At 39.9% G+C, this 20,684-nt stretch overlaps 3 protein-coding genes across 5 annotated transcripts in view; 1 reads left to right on the top strand and 2 right to left on the bottom strand.

Moving 5' to 3' along the window:
* taok1b (TAO kinase 1b) overlaps positions 1 to 12,575 on the top strand; it is a 51,196-nt gene extending 38,621 nt beyond the window's left edge. The window contains exons 17-21 of one of the 3 annotated variants that reach the window (XR_015520704.1): positions 2,157 to 2,396; positions 2,499 to 2,711; positions 6,533 to 6,715; positions 8,712 to 11,336; positions 11,538 to 12,575. Coding sequence is in view for 1 of the 3 variants with exons in the window: in XM_087301901.1 (XP_087158027.1) it covers positions 2,157 to 2,396; positions 2,499 to 2,711; positions 6,533 to 6,715; positions 8,712 to 9,176 (1,101 nt within the window). In the remaining 2 variants the exon portion in view is untranslated. Of the gene's footprint in view, positions 1 to 2,156; positions 2,397 to 2,498; positions 2,712 to 6,532; positions 6,716 to 8,711 lie in introns of all 3 variants that reach the window. The other 2 variants (XR_015520705.1, XM_087301901.1) reach the window with 2 other exon arrangements.
* The window catches only part of coro6 (coronin 6), a 49,318-nt gene continuing 40,812 nt past the window's right edge, over positions 12,179 to 20,684 (bottom strand). The window contains 1 exon segment of the mRNA NM_200396.1: positions 12,179 to 12,353. Within this exon segment, the coding sequence (NP_956690.1) occupies positions 12,330 to 12,353 (24 nt within the window). The 3' untranslated portion in view covers positions 12,179 to 12,329.
* On the bottom strand, positions 13,340 to 20,444 carry LOC110437708 (protein ABHD15). The gene is made up of 2 exons (XM_087301937.1): positions 16,028 to 20,444; positions 13,340 to 14,754 (listed from the first exon to the last, which is right to left on the bottom strand). Exons 1-2 carry the CDS (start codon positions 16,945 to 16,947, stop codon positions 14,106 to 14,108), a joined length of 1,569 nt encoding a protein of 522 aa, XP_087158063.1. The 5' UTR covers positions 16,948 to 20,444; the 3' UTR covers positions 13,340 to 14,105.

Genomic DNA, 20,684 nt, shown 5'->3' with positions numbered 1-20,684 from the left:
CTGGTGCTAAAGGCTCATTCATATAAGTCTTGAGAAGACAGAAGTCAGCTTTCTTTGTTCACACAGACAGCAAGATAGCGGCTGGCTTTACATGTGGTGAATGCAAGCGCTCGTATTTATGTACCTAAGGACTGTCTCCTTATTTTTAGAAACTCTCTTTTGCAGATGTATTACAGCAGGGAGTATATTATCATCATCAATATGCTTAATATTTAACATTATTAAAACAATTGCTATTAGTTTCACTTTAACATGCATTTTACAAGATAATGATAATGACCAACTTATCATTTATAAGTCAAGCAGGAATAAAGGGGTTCACAAAATAATGTCAAATATTTCATAGACTGGATTTTACCTTGGAGCTGAAATAATTATTGCTGATGCAAAGTAAGTTAATCATATTAATATTGGCATAAAGCAGTTAAGCTATTGATTGAAACACTCGTATATATTGTGAACAACTTGAAATAAAACTGATTGTTTGTCAGAATTGAGTAATAATAACACTGTGTTTTGTTTTGCCAAATGAAATAGTTGCTTATAATATTTCCCCTCCTTCCAGTGTTTACTCATGATTCAAATTAATTGAAGTTTTTATTATTAATGTTATGAATTATTTACCATTTTGTCATTTGCAGTTGTACAAGTCATTTAGTTATATAATTGTATTTTTTATCATTAATATTTTATTGTTATCATTTTTATGTAATCTAATGTAATGTTTGTTTGTTTAGTTTATATATATATATATATATATATATATATATATATATATATATATATATATATATATAGTACTTTTATTGTGTATGGCCATGCACTCAAAGTGCTTTACAATCATCCACTTAGATGTGGATCCACTTGGCAGCATCCACTTGGATGATGCAATGGCAGGACAACGACGCCAGCGCGCTCATTTAGGGCTGGGGGATTTGGCCTAAAATCAAAATCTCAATTAATTGAACATTTTCACTCAGATACGATTTGAAAACGATTCATTTATTTAAGTTTTTTTTTTTTCATAGTTTCATAGTTCTCTGACAGGTTTTGTACAGTAAATAAGCACATTTTACAAGTGAGATTTTTGAAGGAAGGTGCATTATTCGATTTTAAAATAATTAAAGGAAACACACACTATCTACTATCTATGAATATTTATTGCACATCTACGTTGAACAGCTGAAATTTGAACACACATTACGTAAAAGAATTTTACGGAGTCTCCTTTTTCTTATGAAAGAGTGAAAATAAATAACTTGCACTTTTGAAAACAAAATTAAATATTTTCAATGTTTTTCATAATAAAAGTAGAAAATAAGCAGTATCTCCTCTAAATAAAATAACTCTAGTATATCCTGCAAATAATAGTTTAAACAGTGCATTTCTTGCATCTTCTGTAAACAGATAATTAAATGCAAATAATAATTTCATTGTAATGTAAAATATGCCATCTCAAGGCATCTCTGGTGCAGCTTCCAATTCTCTTCACAGTGCAAACGTGTGGCGCGTAGTTATATTTTTGGAGAGATGCGTGGGTATGCGACGCAATTCGACGCAGAAGTTAAAATTAAAAGTGCTGGTCACGTGACTCCACACCCGGTAGGGAAAGTAATTGGAAAAAATGTAACTAATTTATAGGTTCTGAATGTTGATTTCGATTACTTTTTGATTAATCGCCCAGCTCTAAACTCACTACACATCAGCTATAGAGGCAGTGGAGAAACCATGATGAAGCCAGTTTGGTAGATTGGGATGATCGAGATGCCATAATGGGTGAGGGCAGATGGAGAGAATTTGTCCAGTACACCAGGGTTACACCGCTACTCTTTACGAGAAGTGCCATGATTTTTAATGACCACAGAGGGTCAGGACCTCTGTTTAACGTCACATCTGATTTTAACACCACTAATGTGTTGCAGATTGCTAACGCAAACATCACTGAGCTAATTAAATGTTGAGGAGCAAGCTCATTGGCTGCTGGGGCGACAGCAACCAATCAAATGCTCCATGTAGTTGGAAGCATATTAAATCAGACCCATCAGCCAGCACACCCAATAAAGTTTCATCACAAAACTTTCTATTTATTTTAGATTTGTGTTTTGGAATTTTATTTAAAAAAAAGAAAAAGACTGACACAGATCTTCTTGTTCCAGGAGATAAACAAGCGGCAGACACAGAAGGATCTGGAGCACGCCATGCTGCTGCGCCATCATGAGTCCATGCAGGAGCTGGAGGTCAGGCAACTGGGCACCATCCATAAGATGCGCACCGAACTGATCCGCTTACAGCATCAGACTGAGCTCACCAACCAGCTGGAGTACAACAAGCGCAGAGAGCGAGAGCTACGCCGCAAACACGTCATGGAGGTTCGGCAGCAGCCCAAGAGCCTTAAGGTGCGTTTCCTATAAGTCTCTGCTTGCTTTTATAGTGCACACTAGCAAGCACATACAAGCTATTTTGGTTGTGTCAGTAAGCCTTTCCTCCTCCTTGGCCAGTCTAAAGAGCTGCAGATCAAGAAGCAGTTCCAGGACACGTGTAAGATCCAGACAAGGCAGTATAAAGCTCTGCGCAACCACCTGCTGGAAACTACACCCAAGTCTGACCACAAGGCTGTGCTGAAGAGGCTGAAGGAGGAGCAGACGCGCAAATTAGCCATCCTTGCTGAGCAGTATGACCATTCCATCAATGACATGCTCTCTACTCAAGCTGTGAGTGACCTTTCATCTCTTCCAATCAAAAGAGTTTGAAGCCGTCACAGTTTACTCACTGCATTCGCTTTAATACATGAGGGGAAAGAAATAGTTTTTATAACTGCGATGTGGTTAGCAGCTCCTTTGTGCACATGTTTTAAAGAAACTGTCATTTATTTTTTCTTACAAATTATGCAAAGTCTATTTTTGAGAGAGAACAGAAGTGCCCAGGGTGTAGAACCACCACTTTATTGTTAATAAAAGGCTATTAATATAAAAAAATATCATTTAGGCCCAACTCCAATTCTACCCCTTACCCCTACCCCTCGTTTTGCGCATGCGGGCCAGACAGAATCTGCGGACGTTTTTTGCAGACTTTTGTTAAAAATCTGCGGATTTCTGCGGAATTATTTTGGGAGTATCCAGCAGAGTATCATAACTAAGGCCTTAATATATTAAATAAAAAGTAATAAATTACTGAAAAAAACTGAATAAATTCAGATTTACACATTTTCTCAAGTAAATAAATAGAATTAATAATGGGCTAAAAATCTGCAGAATTCTGCGGAAAATCTGCGAAAAATCTGCGTAATTCTGCGCCTGCAGATTCCGTGTGGGCCTACGCATGCCCGTGAAGGGGTAGTGCTGTCTCAATTCTCTTTAGCTTGAAGGCATAGGGCTAAGGGCAAGGGGTATACACCCCTTCAAACGAAGACTTTTCAGGACCACACTCGAATCCAATGGGTAATAAAAAATTCCCAGAATACCCCATTAACAGCAGCACCCGGAAGTAAGGAGATCCACAAATCAGTATTTTTTTTGTCCTTAATACAAATTTTTACAACAAACAAACACATGTTTTAATATATTCATAACCGCGTTCATGTTTTACCATCATGCTTTTAAAAAAAAAAATGCTAAAATAAAAGCAGCTAAATTTCGCGATCTATAATCCATAATCATAACTGCTGTTCAGCAGTCCCACAACATTCGGTCACTCGATGACACTGGAACACCCTGTCAGAAAAGTCTAGTGGCTGTCAATGAGCTCTTTACAGTGTCTGCTATAATGTTAATGCTGTTTTTGTGTGTTTACATTGATGAATATGGCCACTGTGTTAAATGCACAGTACAGTTACGATCTTATTGCCACATTAGATTGTTATGATAACCTGACATATGCCTTCAGTGATTTCCTGAAGATAAATACCAAAAAATAACACAAATGGAATAACTACAGCAGTCGCCATCGTCTGATCTCATATGAAGCAAGAGATCGTGATGACATGTGATGACGTGTGCATGTGCTGTAGTGCTGTTCCATTTCTTAGGAGTAAATTTTGAAGCCCTTCCCTTTAACCCTCGGTTGTAAGGGCCAAGGGGAAGGAGTAGGGGTACAAAAATAGAATTGGTATTGGGCCTTAAAGAGCACCTATTTTACCCCTTTTACAAGATCTAAGATAAGCATTTGGTGTCTCCAGAATGTGTCTGTAAAGTTTCAGCTCAAAACACCCATCAGATCATTCATTGTAGCCTCCAGAATTGCTTCTCCCAGCCCACCGTTCCCACACTGTGTGTCTGTGTCTCATCATGCTTTACGACAGATAAATAGCACAGAGACAGACTCATACAGCACAACACACACAACACTGCACATTAGTCCAAAATACCAAGTAAGTACCAAGCCTTTCTGAAATGATGAGTCACACACAAATGCTGTATGCAGTACAGACACACACGCACACACGCACACACACACACACACACACACACACACACACATATATATATATATATTTATTTATTTTTTTACAAACCTGCTCTGTTTTAAAAAAAAAGTTTTAAACTTATTAGACTAATAAGATCACAGAGAGTTGTAACATATTTGAATCCCAGTTTATTTTCAAAACAAAAATGTTCTGTCGACGTGTATACATGTTATTATAGTACAACGGTGTCTTTTAATCAATACGGTGGGTTGGGAAAACGGCACTCCTACGTCTGGGTGCGGTGGGCTTTAAAATCACAGGGATTTGTGCCGTATTTTAACGTCAGGAAATTGGAAAAAGAGACTTGTTGGAATGCCTACACACAGTTCTGTCCAAACTGCTTACAAAAGTAAATTTTCATCATAGGTGCCCTCTAGTAGAATCATTAAAAGTAATGACTAGTATGTCAATAGCACCATCTCAGATAAGGCTGTCGAGGTGAGGAAATTTCCCTTGCATAAAGTACATCCATGGCAGAATAACGCTTTTATGCAACCATCTGCATGTACTTTATCCTGCTTGCCACAAAATTTAAAATTAGACAAAACATTGTTCTGAGCCATAATAGTTTATGAATCCTTTTATTAAATTCAAAGCTGACAGAAATGAAAATGGCTGAATGGAGCATTCGCTAACCTGTGTACTATTCAGCCACAAGATGGAGCCAAACAATCAAAAACAGCAGCGAGACAGAAAAGCATATACATATAATTGTGAACATATTTCTTGACAGTCAAGATAATTTAAAGTACCCAGATGAGCCTGTGTTACGAGTAGACACAGAATTTGCACACGTAGAAATCCACAGATTTACGCAGATTTTTAGCCCATCATTGAGTCTATTTATTTACTTGTATAATTGTGTGTAAATTTATTTTTATTATATTATATATTTATAAATATATTCGGTTTTTAAATATATTTCAGTAATATTATTAACTGATATGAAAGTGTTCATTTGATTTATTTACTATATAGTTTGTACAGTAATATTTTCTGTCTTTTAGTAGATAGATATACAGTTGAAGTCAGAATTATTAGCCCCCTTTTGATGTTGTTTTTTCCTTTTTTAATATTTCCCAAATTATGTTTAACAGAGCAAGGAAAATTTCACGGTATGTCTGATAATATTTTTTCTTCTGGAGAAAGTCTTATTTGTTTTATTTCGGCTAGAATAAAAGCAGTTTTAAATTTTTTAAAAAACAATTTTGGGACAAAATTATTAGCCCCTTTAAGCTACTTTTTTTTTCCGATAGTCTACAGAACAAACCATCTTTATACAATAACTTGCCTAATTACCCTAACCTGCCTAATTCACCTTATTAACCTAGTTAAGCCTTTAAATGTCACTTTAAGCTGTACAGAAGTGTCTTGAAAAATATCAAGTAAAATATTATTTACTGTCATCATGGCAAAGATAAAATAAATCAGTTATTAGAAATAGCTTTCTAAAACTATTATGCTTAGAAATGTGCTGAAACAATCTTCCCTCCATTAAACAGAAATTTGGGAAAAAAATAAACAGGGGCGCTAATAAGTCAGGCGCCAATAATTCTGACTTCAACTGTATAATAAGATAGACTTGCTTTATTTATCAAATAAGTGGATCTAGATGAATAGGCGTTGTAAACATTAAATGAAAGTTTAAAAGCTGTTATGTTTTATTTCATATATTAAGATTTTAGTTACAATACTCCCAAAATAATTCTGCATAAATCCACAGATTTTGTTTAGAAAATCCTCCGCAGAAATAGAAACAAATGTCTGCAGATTCTGTCTGGCCCTAGTTACTAGTTTCAGCCGTTGTTATTAGGGAAAAAACATAGCTTTAAATTTGTAATCAGAATCAAGTATTTCAGACAGCCCATGTTTCTTCTGCAGTTGGTTTGTCAATAATAGGGTATTGTAATATTGCAGTTATCATGACAGCCCTAATTTGTGTCGAGAAGCTGCGCAGATGCACAACCTGTATAAAGATGATCATTCCGCACATTACTGCGATGGCGACAAAGCAGCAAAATTACAGACTGCATGTTTAAATCTAATTCCACCTCCCATCATGCTCCTCAGCTGCGTCTGGACGAGGCACAGGAGGCTGAATGTCAGGTGCTAAAAATGCAGCTGCAGCAGGAGCTGGAGTTGCTGAACGCCTATCAGAGCAAGATCAAGATGCAGACTGATGCGCAGCATGAACGGGAGAGGAAAGAGCTGGAGCAGAGGGTTTCACTGAGGAGAGCTCTTCTCGAACAGAAGGTACCATACAAACATAAGCAGCTACTAACTACCACTGCAGAGCTAGAATTTTGACACCCTACAGCAGGGCTATTCAATTGGCAGCCCGCGGGCCAAACCCGGCCCCCGAGGCTATTTGTTCTGGCCCTCCAAATAGTGTGACCAAGACATCACAAATCATTTTAGTTCAGTCGAAAAAACGGCCGCTATAGCCATGAGGTGTTGTGCGCAGAGTGTGAGTCAACATAAGTGTGTGGTGCGGACAGCCGAAAACTTTTGGATATGTTTTGTTGAAAAAGCCTTGTACAATGCACTGTAATCATTAATAGGGATGCAACGATTAGCTGATTTCACTATTAACTGATTAACTGCACTTTAATTCGTCACAGTTAATTAATCTTCAGATTAATTCTCCTTCAGATTCTGCTCAGTTGGTTTAGTGGCATTAGATCAGAGCTGGAGCTAAAGTCTGCAGAAAGGTAGTTCTCCAGGAACGGGGTTGAGCACTTCTGTTTTAAGTAATTTATTATATAAGAAAGCAATTGCAAATTCGATTTTTCTTTTTGATATTTGGCACCAGTTAATCAGGAAGTGACTATTTCGTTCAGTTTGGCTCCGTGGAATGGAAATGTTTTATGCAATATTACAGTTTTGCATCTTTGAATGGAAACGTAGCTATTGACCGCCCATTTGCATGACAAAATTAATTGTTAACGACATTCAACTGTAAGCAATGCATTGATAGCAGCAATGATTTCAGCAAAACAACTAAACATAGTTATTTAAACTGCAGACACTGAATGCTTAAAATGAAATGTTCACACACCCTGCAGTACAGATGCAGTTCGCTGTCAGAATGCAGTTGTTTTGCTTGTTAGTGATTACCCAGGTCTTGTACAGTTCCGTCTTCTTTCCTTGTCTTTGGTTTTTAGCACTACAAAGTTTTAAATCTGGTAATCTTGGAACATTATTTCCTGCACATGACCACACAGAACAAAACTGTAGGTATCCAAAGACTTGTAGGCCTTTAACTTCTCTCTTGTAAAATCACTTGGAGTTTTAATAAGATAGTTTTGTGTTTGGGGCTGCATGCTTGGCCATTTTGTCTTATCCAATATCCATTGGGAGGGTGCTATCGCAAATGGACCTGTCAGATAAACGCTGCTCACTTTAATGAAAATTTTGCTGAATAACTGTACTTATCACTGTGACAAGCTGTTATTATTTGCTGAAAGCATTATGTAAATAATATATATATATATATATATATATATATATATATATATATATATATATATGTGTGTAATCGATATAGCTAATTTCTAAGTTAACAAACTCTGTATTGCATCAGATGTCATCCCCTCGCTGTAAATGCTAGTACTCACGTGTGCTCGCTGTGCGCACATCCTGAATGTTTACAAACAAGTAATTCGTCTACAAACTGAGTCATTCTAGATTTCCTACTGGTGGTGCAGATGCAGTCAGGAAAATGGCATGGTAAGGTCTATGGCAGTGTTTCTCAACCATGTTCCTGGTGGACCACTAGTTCTGCACATTTTCCATTTCTCGTTAACTAAATGCACCTGTTATTTGATCATCAGCTTATTAGCTGAGACTGAAGGGCCTGTAATGGGTGGGCAAAGGAGACATCCAGAACATGCACTGTTGGTGGTCCTCCAGGAACATGGTTGAGAAACACCAGTTCTGCACATTTTCCATTTCTCGTTAACTAAACACACCTGTTATTTGATCATCAGCTCATTAGCTGAGACTGAAAGGCCTGTAATGGGTGTAACAGGCAAAGGAGACATGCGAAACATGCACTGTTGGTGGTCCTCCCGGAACATGGTTGAGAAACACTGGTCTATGGTATGGTCTAGTTTTTTGGGGGACCAACCTGGTAGGTAAAACAGAATTCCCATAAACCCCGTGGCAAAACCTCTTATCCTTGCAGCAGCTAATAAGCGTGAATGCCTTCATCCAGAGTGTTTCCTGATTGTTTTTGTCTTTTGCTCAGATTGAAGAGGAGATGGTTGCCCTGCAGAACGAGCGCTCCGAACGCATCCGCAGTCTGTTAGAGAAGCAGGCCCGGGAGATCGAGGCGTTTGACTCTGAGAGCATGCGTCTGGGCTTCAGCAACATGATGCTCACCAGCCTGTTCTCGTCTGACAGCCACAGCAACAGCTTTCCAGGGGCGCAGAGCAACTGGGGCTCCCAGCACCACCACCACCACCACCATCCAAGCCACAGTGGCTCAGTCCAGCAGCCCTGGGGTCACGGCCTACCTCCAGGAGGACCACCTCCATGGGGGCACCATGGGTCTGGAGGCAGCCAGCGCTCTAGTGGGGGAAGCAGCGGGCTGAGGAACAGTCCCCCGGGGGGACGGCGGGGCACCTCAGGTGGCCGCGGTGAGCAGGCAATGAGCAGGAGCTCCAGCATCGCCTCTCAGATTTCCAATGGCTCGCACCTGTCCTTCACGTAAGACCACACGCTGCTCTCCCGCAACACACTGGCTTGACCCAGAATGCCATAGGGGAAGGGATAAAGGGGCACCATGGTCATTAGTATAGTTTTACACCCATTCCTTTAATTCTTGTCTTCAATATATATTTTATACACAAGCACAAACCGCATCCATCATAGTTCCAGTTCTAAGGATGTCAGCCAGATGGACAATTCCACTGAAAGTATTCTGGCCAGATGTATCAAAGTTCAGCTTGAATGTCAGGAGATGTCTTTGCGGTGATGTGGAAAGGTTTTGAATGCAGAGAAGATTTTAGAGCGTGTTAGATTGACTTGAAGAACGAATGCATGAATGCTGTGCGCATGAGCTCTCACAGGTGAGACCGTATGCAAGTTTTAATGCAGTGGCTTTTTATCATGGTCTTAGCAGGTTGTGTTGATTGCAGAGAGTGGGAGATGAACGCTGATCATTTCTTTAAACTTGAGCTTTTCAGTAGAATGCACAGCTCTATTGTTGCAAATAGAAGGACGGTTTAAAGCTGTGATTCTCAACCACATTCCTGGAGGACCAGCAATTCTGCACATTTTCCATGTCTTCTTAACCAAACACACCTAACTCGGATCATCAGCTCTTTAGCGGAGACTGAACGACCTGTAATGGGTGTAACAGACAAAGGAGACATGCAAAACAGGCAGTGTTGGTGGTCCTCATGGTTGAGAAACACAGCTTTAAAGCAGGGGTGCCAAAACTCAATCCTGAAGGGCCGGTGTCCTCCAAAGTTTAGTTTAGTTCCAACCCTGATCAGACACACCTGGGCTAGCTAATCAAGCTCTTCTAGACTTTCTAGAAACATCTGTGCAGGTGTGTTGAGGCAAGTTGGAGCTAAAATCTGCAAAACATCGGCACTACAGGACCGAGTTTGAGCATTCTCGGTAGAAAGGTTTGATAGCAGAATGTGAAACTTTCAAGCTTTACAGTGCACTTGATTGTATAGTTTAGTATTTTATAAACTGCAAGCACTAATGTTTAAAGTGTTGATGATAACAGTATGCTCTTTTTGTGCCAGAACAAACTTCAACTATGAAAACTGTGAAATACCAAGAATCTTTTGTCATTTTGAGTTTTTATTTTGCCATGCACTTCCAACCTTCCATAGCCAAAAACGATATGTAGAGCAGAACGCCAATTTGCTTTCTGAAAACCGTTTAAAACTCTTCTAATAAGTGTATTAACGTTTGTTATTTTCTATCGGCCAAAAGGACAGGTGGTTATGAGGTACTTGATATGACTTACAGTTGTGGAGGAACCTGAAAAGTAAGGCTGTGTTGGACTGAACGGCACTCAAAAACAGGGTTTGCTTTATGAATGTACTTGAGCGTTAAAGCATGTTGGCGCAGGAGAACGTCCCTCCTGGAAAACAGTATGGTAGAAGCCGTTGAAGTATGTTAATGTTTTATGTTTTAGTCTTAATTTAGTGATGCCAAAGTTAACAATCGCAACTATGCAAAAGGAGAATAGCCTCTCTCATGTTCACATCGCTTAACATCACAGAAAGCACTTTACCATTCGTCACTACTCTTATTTGGTCGCATAGAAGCAGATCCGATGGACCTCGGTGCCCCTTCCTCCTCTTTCCCAGGCTGGGTTTAACAGTGTTGTGTGGAATTTCTGGGTGTGGAGGTTCTGGTCTGGGTTGGCTTGAGACCGCTGAATGTTTTTGCTGTATGGGTGGGTGCCGCTGCTGTCGTCCCCGCAATGCCTTCGTTTCTTTCATGCCCACCCCAGAGCTCCAGCGACCGCCGGCCACCCTCCCACCCAACACTTATCACAGCATGTAGAAATGAAGTGATTTGAAAATGCAACGCAGCAGGTCAGTTAGCATATAAAACATTACGGTGGAAGGGTACACAGCCAGGAGAGCGCTTTGAGTGAGATGTATAGGAAAACATGTGTATATTGTATATTTAGAAATTTAAAGAAATGGAAATCCTGATAAACACCCAAGTTTAAAACGACATGAAAATTGAATTGCTTGAATGTGAAAATAAAAGGAAAAGAACTTGGTTTCTAATATTGATTATTTAAAAAGAGAAAAAAAGTTATATATAGAGAGAGATAAATATTCTCAGAGATGTCAAGCGAAGCCCCAAACAAGAGTTTATTCCCCCTGCAATTAGAGCAGGGTCACCAATCTCGGTCCTGGAGGGCCGGTGTCCCTGCAGGGTTTAGCTCCAACTTGCCTCAACACACCTGCCTGATTGTTTCAAATATACCTAGTAAGAACTTGATTAGCTTGTTCAGGTGTGTTTGATTAGGGTTGGAGCTAAAATCTGCAGGACACCGGCCCTCCAGGTACAAGTTTGGTGACCCCTGACTTAGACTGATGAATGATATCCCTCTTTATATGGATGTTTCCATCATCCTCTCTTTGCTTGCTGCTCTTCTTGCTTTCAAAAGTATGAATTACCATATTCACTAGTGCCAGTACTCATGTTCTGTTATCTGTGAACCAGCAGTGAACTTTCATCCTCTGAAACATAAACGCCATGGGTTTTCTTTCAGTTTCATTCAAAATAAATCAATAAATCGCCATCATGCCTGTTACTGAATGGCTTCAAAAACATTTTCCAGCAAAAGGAATTCCAGTTCAGAATATCACTGCTGTCTGTATGATCTATTATCTCCGAATGCTATTTTGGCACACTTCTGATACATGCATAGCCTTGCAGTTTTCATGAAGTTGCCAGTCTGACAAAAACAAACAAAAAAAAAACAAAAAATACTGAGCCAACGTGTAGCCAATCCTATAGATTTGGGCTACATGGTCATTGACCCTGGCTAATTCATATCACTTGCCAATCATTTAATCACAGTCAATTCTCTAATGGAATCACTGGACCAGAGGAACAGCCATAGACTCAAAATGTGATCTTTTTGACATCGAGTCTACCCTCTCATGCAGGGCCATGCCGTATTTTCCAAGGGATACAAGGTATACCCTGATATAAGAGAGTAGATTCTTTGAAAGCTCTTATCATCCTTGTTTTAATGACCCTTTTGATAAGTGTGAAAACAACAGGATGAATAATAATCTAGAAATGTGGTACATCTCTGTACAGTGCATTTACCAGTATTCTTTTTGATGGTCGTCTTGTTTTTCCTGCTTCAACATCACCATAGCAATCCATGTATAACCTGTATTAAAATGTACAGATTGTAAAAAACTGAATGTTGGAGATTACAAAAATGATGGCTATTCGTAACAAAAACACTTACAAGTGAATTAAGATGCAAAAATGAAACAAAAACAAAAAAAACGTAAGGGGACAAATGTAATGTTGTGTTTGTAATTACTCCTTTTGTTGGCAGAGGGCTACTGGACAAAGAAATCAACTGTAATAAAGTAATTTTAGTATATTTTCATTGTCGTTTGTATGTTTTAATACATGTTTGTCCATTGTCATTTGACGATTGATGTTGACGTTAATGATTCTTCTCAACATTCAGAATTCAGATGCTGAACATTTGACATGGGGCTCATTCATACCCATCCACCCTGCCGTTTTTCCCAGGATTCTCCCGTATTTTACAGTTCTATCCCGCTATCATCCCGTAAAGGTTTTTTCCCGTATTTCTCCCGTATTTGCAGTCTTTCTCTGAACAGCCGATAAGCAACCCATACCGCCGAACCACCAGGGGTCGCCCCTTGCTCTAAAACGTGAGCCTTAGTTTAGGAATGAAAACTCTGATAAATAAATATTTAAAACGGCGCGATTCCATCTCCTTTTGATTACAGGTGCCGTCGCCCATCCTATACAATCCTCAAAACAGTCATATAATAGTGCATGACTGTCAGCTGACGCGCTCCATAGTGATGAATAGACGCTGTTTGCTAAACGGATTCTGTACTCGCGATTTGAAGCGGAGAGAAAGACTGGCTTTTGGGTGCGTTTAAACACACATAATTAACAATAATAACATATAAACATGTCGATCTTGGTGGGTTTTTTTCCCCAAACACAACTATTTTCATCTTAAATGAGCATAAAAAGTAAGAAAAGCAGTCGAATGGTTTCATTATAACGTATGATGTGTGCATTTTTAAAGTGACACCTCTAATTTAATGTAATAAAAAAAAATCTTAATATAATAATATTAATATAATAATAATAAATGAGAGATTCATTGGTTGCTCTTTAATCAGAATGTGTAAGTTATACAGTGGAGAAACGTATAATGAGATTGATAGCATAATTCTATTGCATTATAATAGCTATTAATTTTAATACCCTGAACTGTTTGCTAATGTATTTGCTGTTAATGTAAATATTTATTTTTCTTCAGTTAATGTTCATTTTAAAACATATTACTGACCATTTAACTGTTTATTTACAATGAAACAGCTCCAAATGAGCATATTTAGTAATTTGGGGATTATTTTAAAGGAGAGGGGGTGGGGGGAATCTCTTATTATGGTGGGCATATCTCTTATTTTCACATCCCAATGTTGACAGGTATGGGCTCATTATTGTTCAATCATGTTTACTGAGAGGAAAAGGTCTTTTCCAGTTGGTTCCAAGTGATTAGTTTTTGCAAAGACTATAGGATCGCTAAATATAGCATCCAGGGGTGTCCAAACTTAGCTCAGGAGGGCCAGTGTCCTCAAAGTTCAGTTCCAACCCCAATCAGACACACCTGCGTTACCTAATCATAAAATACTAGGCTTTCTAGAAACATCCTTGCAGGTCTGTTAAGGCAAGTTGGACTTAAAATCTTCAGGTGTCGGCTTAATTAAGCCCCTTGCTATTCAGTACATGTCCTTTCTGTGAATCATTATTTCTTGTTGTCTTCTTTTTAATCTATAACGTTGGCTGCCTTGAGTATGTTCTGTGCATTATGGAAGGATGTTTGGCATTAGCAGAACACTACACTACATGCTTCTCTCACTTAGCGGGTGTAGGATCTGTTCCAAGTAAAAACCTCCTGGTCCTCTTCGAAGGTATCCGAGGGAGTTGAGACCTGTCGTCTTCGTGAGCCTAAGATTGGTCTTTCTTTGCGAAGCAAGGTTGACCTCCTCCTCTTAGAAAAGACTGCACTCGCGCTATGCTTCAGGCCCTGGCTGCCAAAGTGTGCAGCAACATCTTTCAACCCTTTCTTCTCCTCCACCCCGAAGAAATCAGCAACTATTCTGAAGTATTCCAACACCCCAGAGTGACTCCAGGATGTAGCGCCTCCACGTCCATCCTCATGCATGAAGCTGCAGTGGCCTCCCTGTTCCGTCAAGGCCAGCAGGAAGTAAGGGCTGTTGTGAAACAGTGCCTCCGGTATAGTGGAGACGGGTGGAAGAAGAGGATCATCTTGGCTACACAAGCATAGCACTGGCACTGCCACTTCGTCCGCGTCTCGCAAAGGCTCATTCTTTTCCCAGTAACAGGTCCAGTCAGGCTTCTGAGAGGATCTTGAATAGTCCACAGAGTCTGACGATCTGTGATCCGGCTGCTTGGTAGCACAGAACATGAGCTCTTCCATGTCTCTCAGGGAGCTGCAGCGTAGAATTTTTGCTACATCCATTACAGAGCTCAAAGCAGTGGCGTATCTGTGAAAGAGGTCAAATGTTTACAATCAAAGACTTCGAATCTTAATTGCCCTTTTCATATAATTCTCAGTTCGTTCAATTCTCGTACTCCTACTTTAACAAGATTCAGTTCACCCCAAACTTAGGGTGCTTTCACACCTGTGAATCGATTCAGTTGTTCAGAAACAGAGATTACAAATGTTACATTGTTGCTCTTTGCTCTTGGAGCGGTTCGCTTTCACACTGCAAAGTTTCTAATCTGACTAAAAGAGCTAAAATAAGTCACGTGTGAGTAAACTCTCCTCACATTGGTCAGAGTGTCAGGGTTTATTTTGCAGCGTCCCGCTCAGCTGTCAGGAGAGGTGGTGGTTTGGTGGTGATTGACAGGGTGCACGCGCGCGATTCTGAGGAGAGATGCAGTGGGGAGGGGTGAGAAGGGTGCGCGACGATGCCTATTTGAGGACTGGAAGGGAGACGCGAGATTACCGGGAGATAATCACTCGTTTGCGGGCATCCGGAGACTCGCGAAACTTCCCGCCCTACTCATAATTCTCTCTTCATATAGCCGTATGCCTATTACATATCCATAAAACACAGTGATATAACCGCGCTCGGATCGGATGGCTTTCTCACTGCAATCGAACCGCTCCAGGGTTCGTTTCAATCGAGCCGAGACTACCTCATTCTTGGAGCGATTACTTTGGCGCGGAATAGAGCGCGATTGCCCTGTTCACATATGACAAATGAACCGCGCTAACTGGGCAAACGAGATACATTCCGAAACAAAAGTGTAGGTGTGAAAGCACCCTCAAATGATTTACCCTCATTTCGCTACAAGCCCCATACTTTGTATCGACATTTCCTTCAGATTGCATCTCTAAAAAGGCTACAATGTATGAACTAACAACAGTTTACTTTTGCTTTTTAGCATTTGTTGCCAATTTCAAAAGGGAACTCAAGGCTACAAGGTTGTAGTGTGGAGCTACATATGAAAATGGGGTTGAATTGATCCTGTCACCTTCAAAATATCCATGAAGGACTATCAAAATTAGGACTTTCGTGCAAGTTAAATTGACGCTTGCGTGTCTAACAACATGCGATGTCTCTCTAAGGGCAAGTGGAGCCAATTTTACTACCTTTTAACATACAGTCGGACACAGGTTGCATTAACTACTTTGATACATTCATACACTTCTATAAATAATTTGATTGAGTGATATAATAAACCAGTCATCGTACAGCAGTCCAAAATCCTCATGCCGTCTACATGTACAGTATCTGTGCGATCTGCTACCTGTTTATCTGAAGCTTGCGGTAGATGAGGTCTGTCCAGTGGTACAACCATGGAGGCTTGTTTTCAAACCACAGTTGTCCATGAAAAACAGGAGATATGCAAGCAGCTGCCGTAAGGTAGGATGAAGAGCCGCATTCCCCAAGATAGGACAGCAGCAGCCCAGATCCTGAGCCCTCGCTTACTGCAAACAAAGTTGAGGATGGATGATGACTTCTCAAGTAAGCCACCGCTTGGACCAGATCTGAGGGATTTCCGAACTCTTGGTAGTGTGGAGTGGTCAATGGACAACCACCGTGACCACGACGATGGAACACCACTGGATAGAAACCCTCTTGCAAAGCCTGGTTGCAGAGTCTGAGCAAGTGTGGCGTTACTCTGCCCAGGGCATTGGGAATTATAATAACAATAGCCAGACTGCTTGGGAGACCCCCCGAAGCTCTTCCTCCAAGATGATGATCTCTTTTAAAATGTGCTTGGTGGTCAGCAAGACACACGGCCCAGTCCATGGCTACAATACCCCCGTCCTCTAGTAGAAGGTTATCCCTGGTAAAGCGAACTCCTGCTTGCAGTTCAACACCTTCCTTTGTGGGCCACATGAGATTGGTGATGATCTGACGATGAGGGTCATCATGAGGCCACCTTGCCAGTGGAGGATGCGACAAAGCTTGGCAGTGTTTCTTCAGGTGGTTGGCAAGGGCTGTGGGTTTACAGATCAGTCTGATCCCATTCTGACATTCTCCCATGTCTTCTGATACTGTAAGGTAGGGCAGTTTTAGGAGTCTACAGGCCGTAATCCACACACAGCGGCCCGACTGCTGAACAGTACTGTCTGCTAGATGACAAATCCAGGTCCATCTAAGCAAAAGCTTTAGCAGGACCAGCAGCAGAGAAGGTAGCAAGCAGAGAAAGAAGACGCACATTGCTCCCAATTCCGTAACCTTCGGGTTTCCAGTAGCACAATGAGCAAATGGAAAAACTCAAAAGATCTTTAAACCAAATGTTATGTTCTAGCACATCGCACCGCCTCCTCTCCCCATTGCAACCGTGCTCCCCCTGCTTTAGAAATCATTAACAGTACCTCCACAGGGCGAGTTTAGCTATAGGAAGCAGCCTAACAGCAATCAAATGGAACTAATTGCAGTTTCGCCACTTAAATGTACAAGAATCAAGCAGTTCTCTCATTTACTGCCATCAGAATCCACTTGAAGTGCTGCGGCGATGGAACACATTGATCATTAACAGCTCACAGACTGAATAGGTAGGAGACCTTGAGGATATTGCACCCAAACTCGTACCCTTTGTTCCTGGGTTGTTTGTGTAACAGAAATGTATGGTCCTGTGACTAAAAGTGAACTACAAACTTATTATAAATGCCTAGAAATAAATTATCTAGTCACAGAGAAAACAGTTACTTACGTAGTGTGTGTGTGTGTGTGTACGTGTTTTTGTGACATATCAGGACACAAATCTGTATAATGACATGGGTATGACACAGGTATTACAAAAAGGAGGTGAAATATGAGGACATTGGTGACGTCTTCGTTTCTCAAAATGCTAATAAATCCTACAGGATGAGTTTAATCAGAGAGTAAAGCTGCACACAGTCTCCTGTGATGGTTGGGTTTAGGGGTAGGGTGGGGTGAGGGCAATACAATATAGGGTTTGGACAGTATAAAATGAATAGAAACCTATGTAATGTCCCCACTTTTGACAAAAACAAACGTGTTTGTGTGTGTGCGTGTGTGTGTGCGTGTGTGTGTGTGTGGTCGTACATTTTTATGAGTGTCTGTATGCATCAACAGCAGCTCTTTTTTTGTACAAAAAGGTTTTTTTTTATTGAAACCATAATACTCACAAAGTATCCTCTACAAACACAAACCAATGTCTTTGGTTTTTCAAATTTTGCTCTTTTTTTCTAGAATATTTACATTTTGTAATGTTAAACAAGCCACGTGAGTTCTAAATGTGTTGGTCAAAGCTGGAAAGGCAGAGGTGTGTGAAGTGAGAGGTTAGTAATAATGCAAGAACTCTCTGCAGAAGAGGGACAAAGGCAATGCGAACATTCTTTTCGTCAGATTTTTCGATTTAGATTTGATATTTTTGTATAAAGGTTTGACAACAAGCCATGTGCATGAATGTCATCTCAAGAGTTTTCCCTACACAGTGAAAATCGAGACTTAAATACTTGAATATGTGATCTCAAATGGTTGTGCAAGAACCAAAAAAAAAAAAAAACATTCCATGACACTGATGCAAGACCTGGCATGATGCATCTTGTACCAGAAGAGTCTCTGTGGACTGCAACCAATTACATAATCATCCACACACCAATGGCAGTTAACAGCTTTTTGGTAAGCTGTTTCAAACTCCTGAAATGAACTTCAATGACACTGTTTGGGCTGATTTTCTTTAGAAGTGTCTTCACTTTGTCTTACCAGTTCTTTGATTTCATTTAAAGTATATCTGGCCCTTTATGAATCCAATAATCGATCATGTTTTCTGTATGGAAAACAGGCGTTTTGCAGCTTTTCTTACCTATTATACTTAAAAGTATACACTAAAAACCTAAAGTTATGAAGTGAATTATGTCATATTATTGTCATGTCATAGATGACCAAATAAGAGCTACATTTGCTACCATCTGATCCCAAATCCTGGTCTGTTCATGAGGTATGTTCACAAAGGCACTACCAAAGACAAAGTGACTCGTAACAACTATAACAAGCTGCAGCTACATTCTTTTCTGTCTGAAGTTCAATGTTAAAACAAGGATTTGTGACTCCTAAAATAAAAAGTTTGTTTTGCCTTTAACATAAATAATTGCATCCTGATTAGACTTTCAAGCCCAGTTCAGACTACACAATTCGCTGTCAGATTGTGGGATTTTGATGAGATCAAACATGATCAGTGTTTTATCAATGTTTTTTTAACATGTTCAATCATCCCGCAATGTCTACAATGCATATGCTGTCATCAAGCAGCCGCGTAAATTACAAATATGCGTCTCTGTAATTGTCACATCGTGCGTTTCCCACAGACAGCAGTTTCCCCATTAATGCGCATGTTTCCTGAATGACACCAGCAGATAAGTAGATTCATTGTGTGCCAGCAAGAGGTGCTTTTGAAGCTGCAGGAGCGATTTCCCAACAATGACTGTAAACAAAGATTGCCTACGCGCACAAATGCTAAAGGAACTTAAAATTCAAATGATAACAAAACTTCTTGTAGACATTCGGTTACTTCAGTTATGTTCCTATTAAAAAAACCTGCACCATTACAAAAAAAAGCCTGTATGAGAAACACTGAGTCACTATTGTGATTGAAAGCGTAAGCGATTGCTGCTAAATCCATCTATCGCCAACATTTATCTTTTTATTCTGTCATGATAGTCTCTCGATGACACATACAGGCAAGTGTACTGTTGTCATAACTTCATGTCTATCTAGTAGCACAGTCTTCTCTCTTTAGTTTGGCCATTTTGAAAGCTGTGTACGGAGGAGATTCTGTGCTCCTATTGGTCGATTAAATGTCACCCATGTGACGGAATCTATTGTGGACTACAGGAAAGAAATGAAACTCGCTAGACTTTGTGGGTTGACTTTGTGAAGGATCACAGAGTTGGGTGTAACACGTTTCACAGTAATGAGTTACTGTATCTTAATTACATTGCTGGGAAAAATCTGCATCTTTTGAATTGGTCAAGCTGCTGTGTTCAATGTTTTTTTCAGTGAAAATGAAATGACTGAAAGAGTATTTTTATGTTTTAAAAGTAGTTTCAAAGTAAAGTCATTAGTAATCTGATTACTTTTTAGATGAAGTAATTAGTAATGTAATTAAATTACAATTTTGAAGTAATAATCAGTCGTTTTTAATTGATTACTTTAAAGGGGTGGTCCATGTAATTTTAAGGCTTGGTTGTGTTTATAAGATGCAATGTGTGCTCATGTTTCACTTGAAGGAAATCGCGTTATTTTTTCTTAAATCTCACTTTGATTATACACAGCTACTCAGCTAACATGAAAACGACTGTCATATTTCCTAGTTCCTCTGAAAGGCCCTTAAGTGACTCTGATTGGTCACCGTCATAATGTGCTGCTAATCGCGGATCAGCTCCACGTCACGCCCGTAAAAGCACGCGCTTTTCTGCTGTGTAAACAATCAGTCAACCTCCTGCCTGCTCTAAAATAAAATCTGACAAGTGTCTGTAACGAGTGAAAATGGGGTGCGGCTCCTTTAAAAGACCCCCGTCTTTGTGTGTGTGTGTGAATGTTGTCTGCGTCTATGTGTGTGTGTGTGAATGTGTGAACTTTCTGTAACAAGCTCATGTTTATAGGAGTTTTTCTTTCATTTTCTCTGATGCTCGGATTAAGTTATTTTCTGTAAGATATCGTGACAGAAGAATAAAGCACAAGATGTGGGATGCGACCTGTGTGAGCCTTGATTTATTATTCTGCTGCTACGCGAGTCAGGTAAGCTAACCTGTATTTTTTTAACTCAACGCGTCACACGACGTCTTTCATAAATATCTGGAATATGCAGGTGTAAGTAATATGAATCATCCACATATCTTTTGCGACTTCATTATCTGAGATGTGAAACGCATGAAAAAGCTGCCTGAAGACAATCAATGCAGTCGCGCTCACACATAAGAGACACG

The sequence above is a fragment of the Danio rerio genome, chromosome 21 (assembly GCF_052040795.2).
Source record: "Danio rerio strain M-AB ecotype USA chromosome 21, GRCz13ab, whole genome shotgun sequence".
Classification (NCBI taxonomy): domain Eukaryota; kingdom Metazoa; phylum Chordata; class Actinopteri; order Cypriniformes; family Danionidae; genus Danio; species Danio rerio.
This window is presented reverse-complemented; position numbering and strand designations above follow the sequence as displayed.

What these genes read in the sequence shown, in the direction of transcription:
- LOC110437708 (XM_087301937.1), bottom strand. Translation starts at nt 16,947, where the DNA reads ATGTGCGTCTTCTTTCTCTGCTTGCTACCTTCTCTGCTGCTGGTCCTG. An exon ending in CGCAAGCTTCAGATAAACAG is followed by an intron (nt 14,755 to 16,027) that starts GTAGCAGATCGC and finishes CCTCTTTCACAG; the next exon opens with ATACGCCACTGCTTTGAGCT.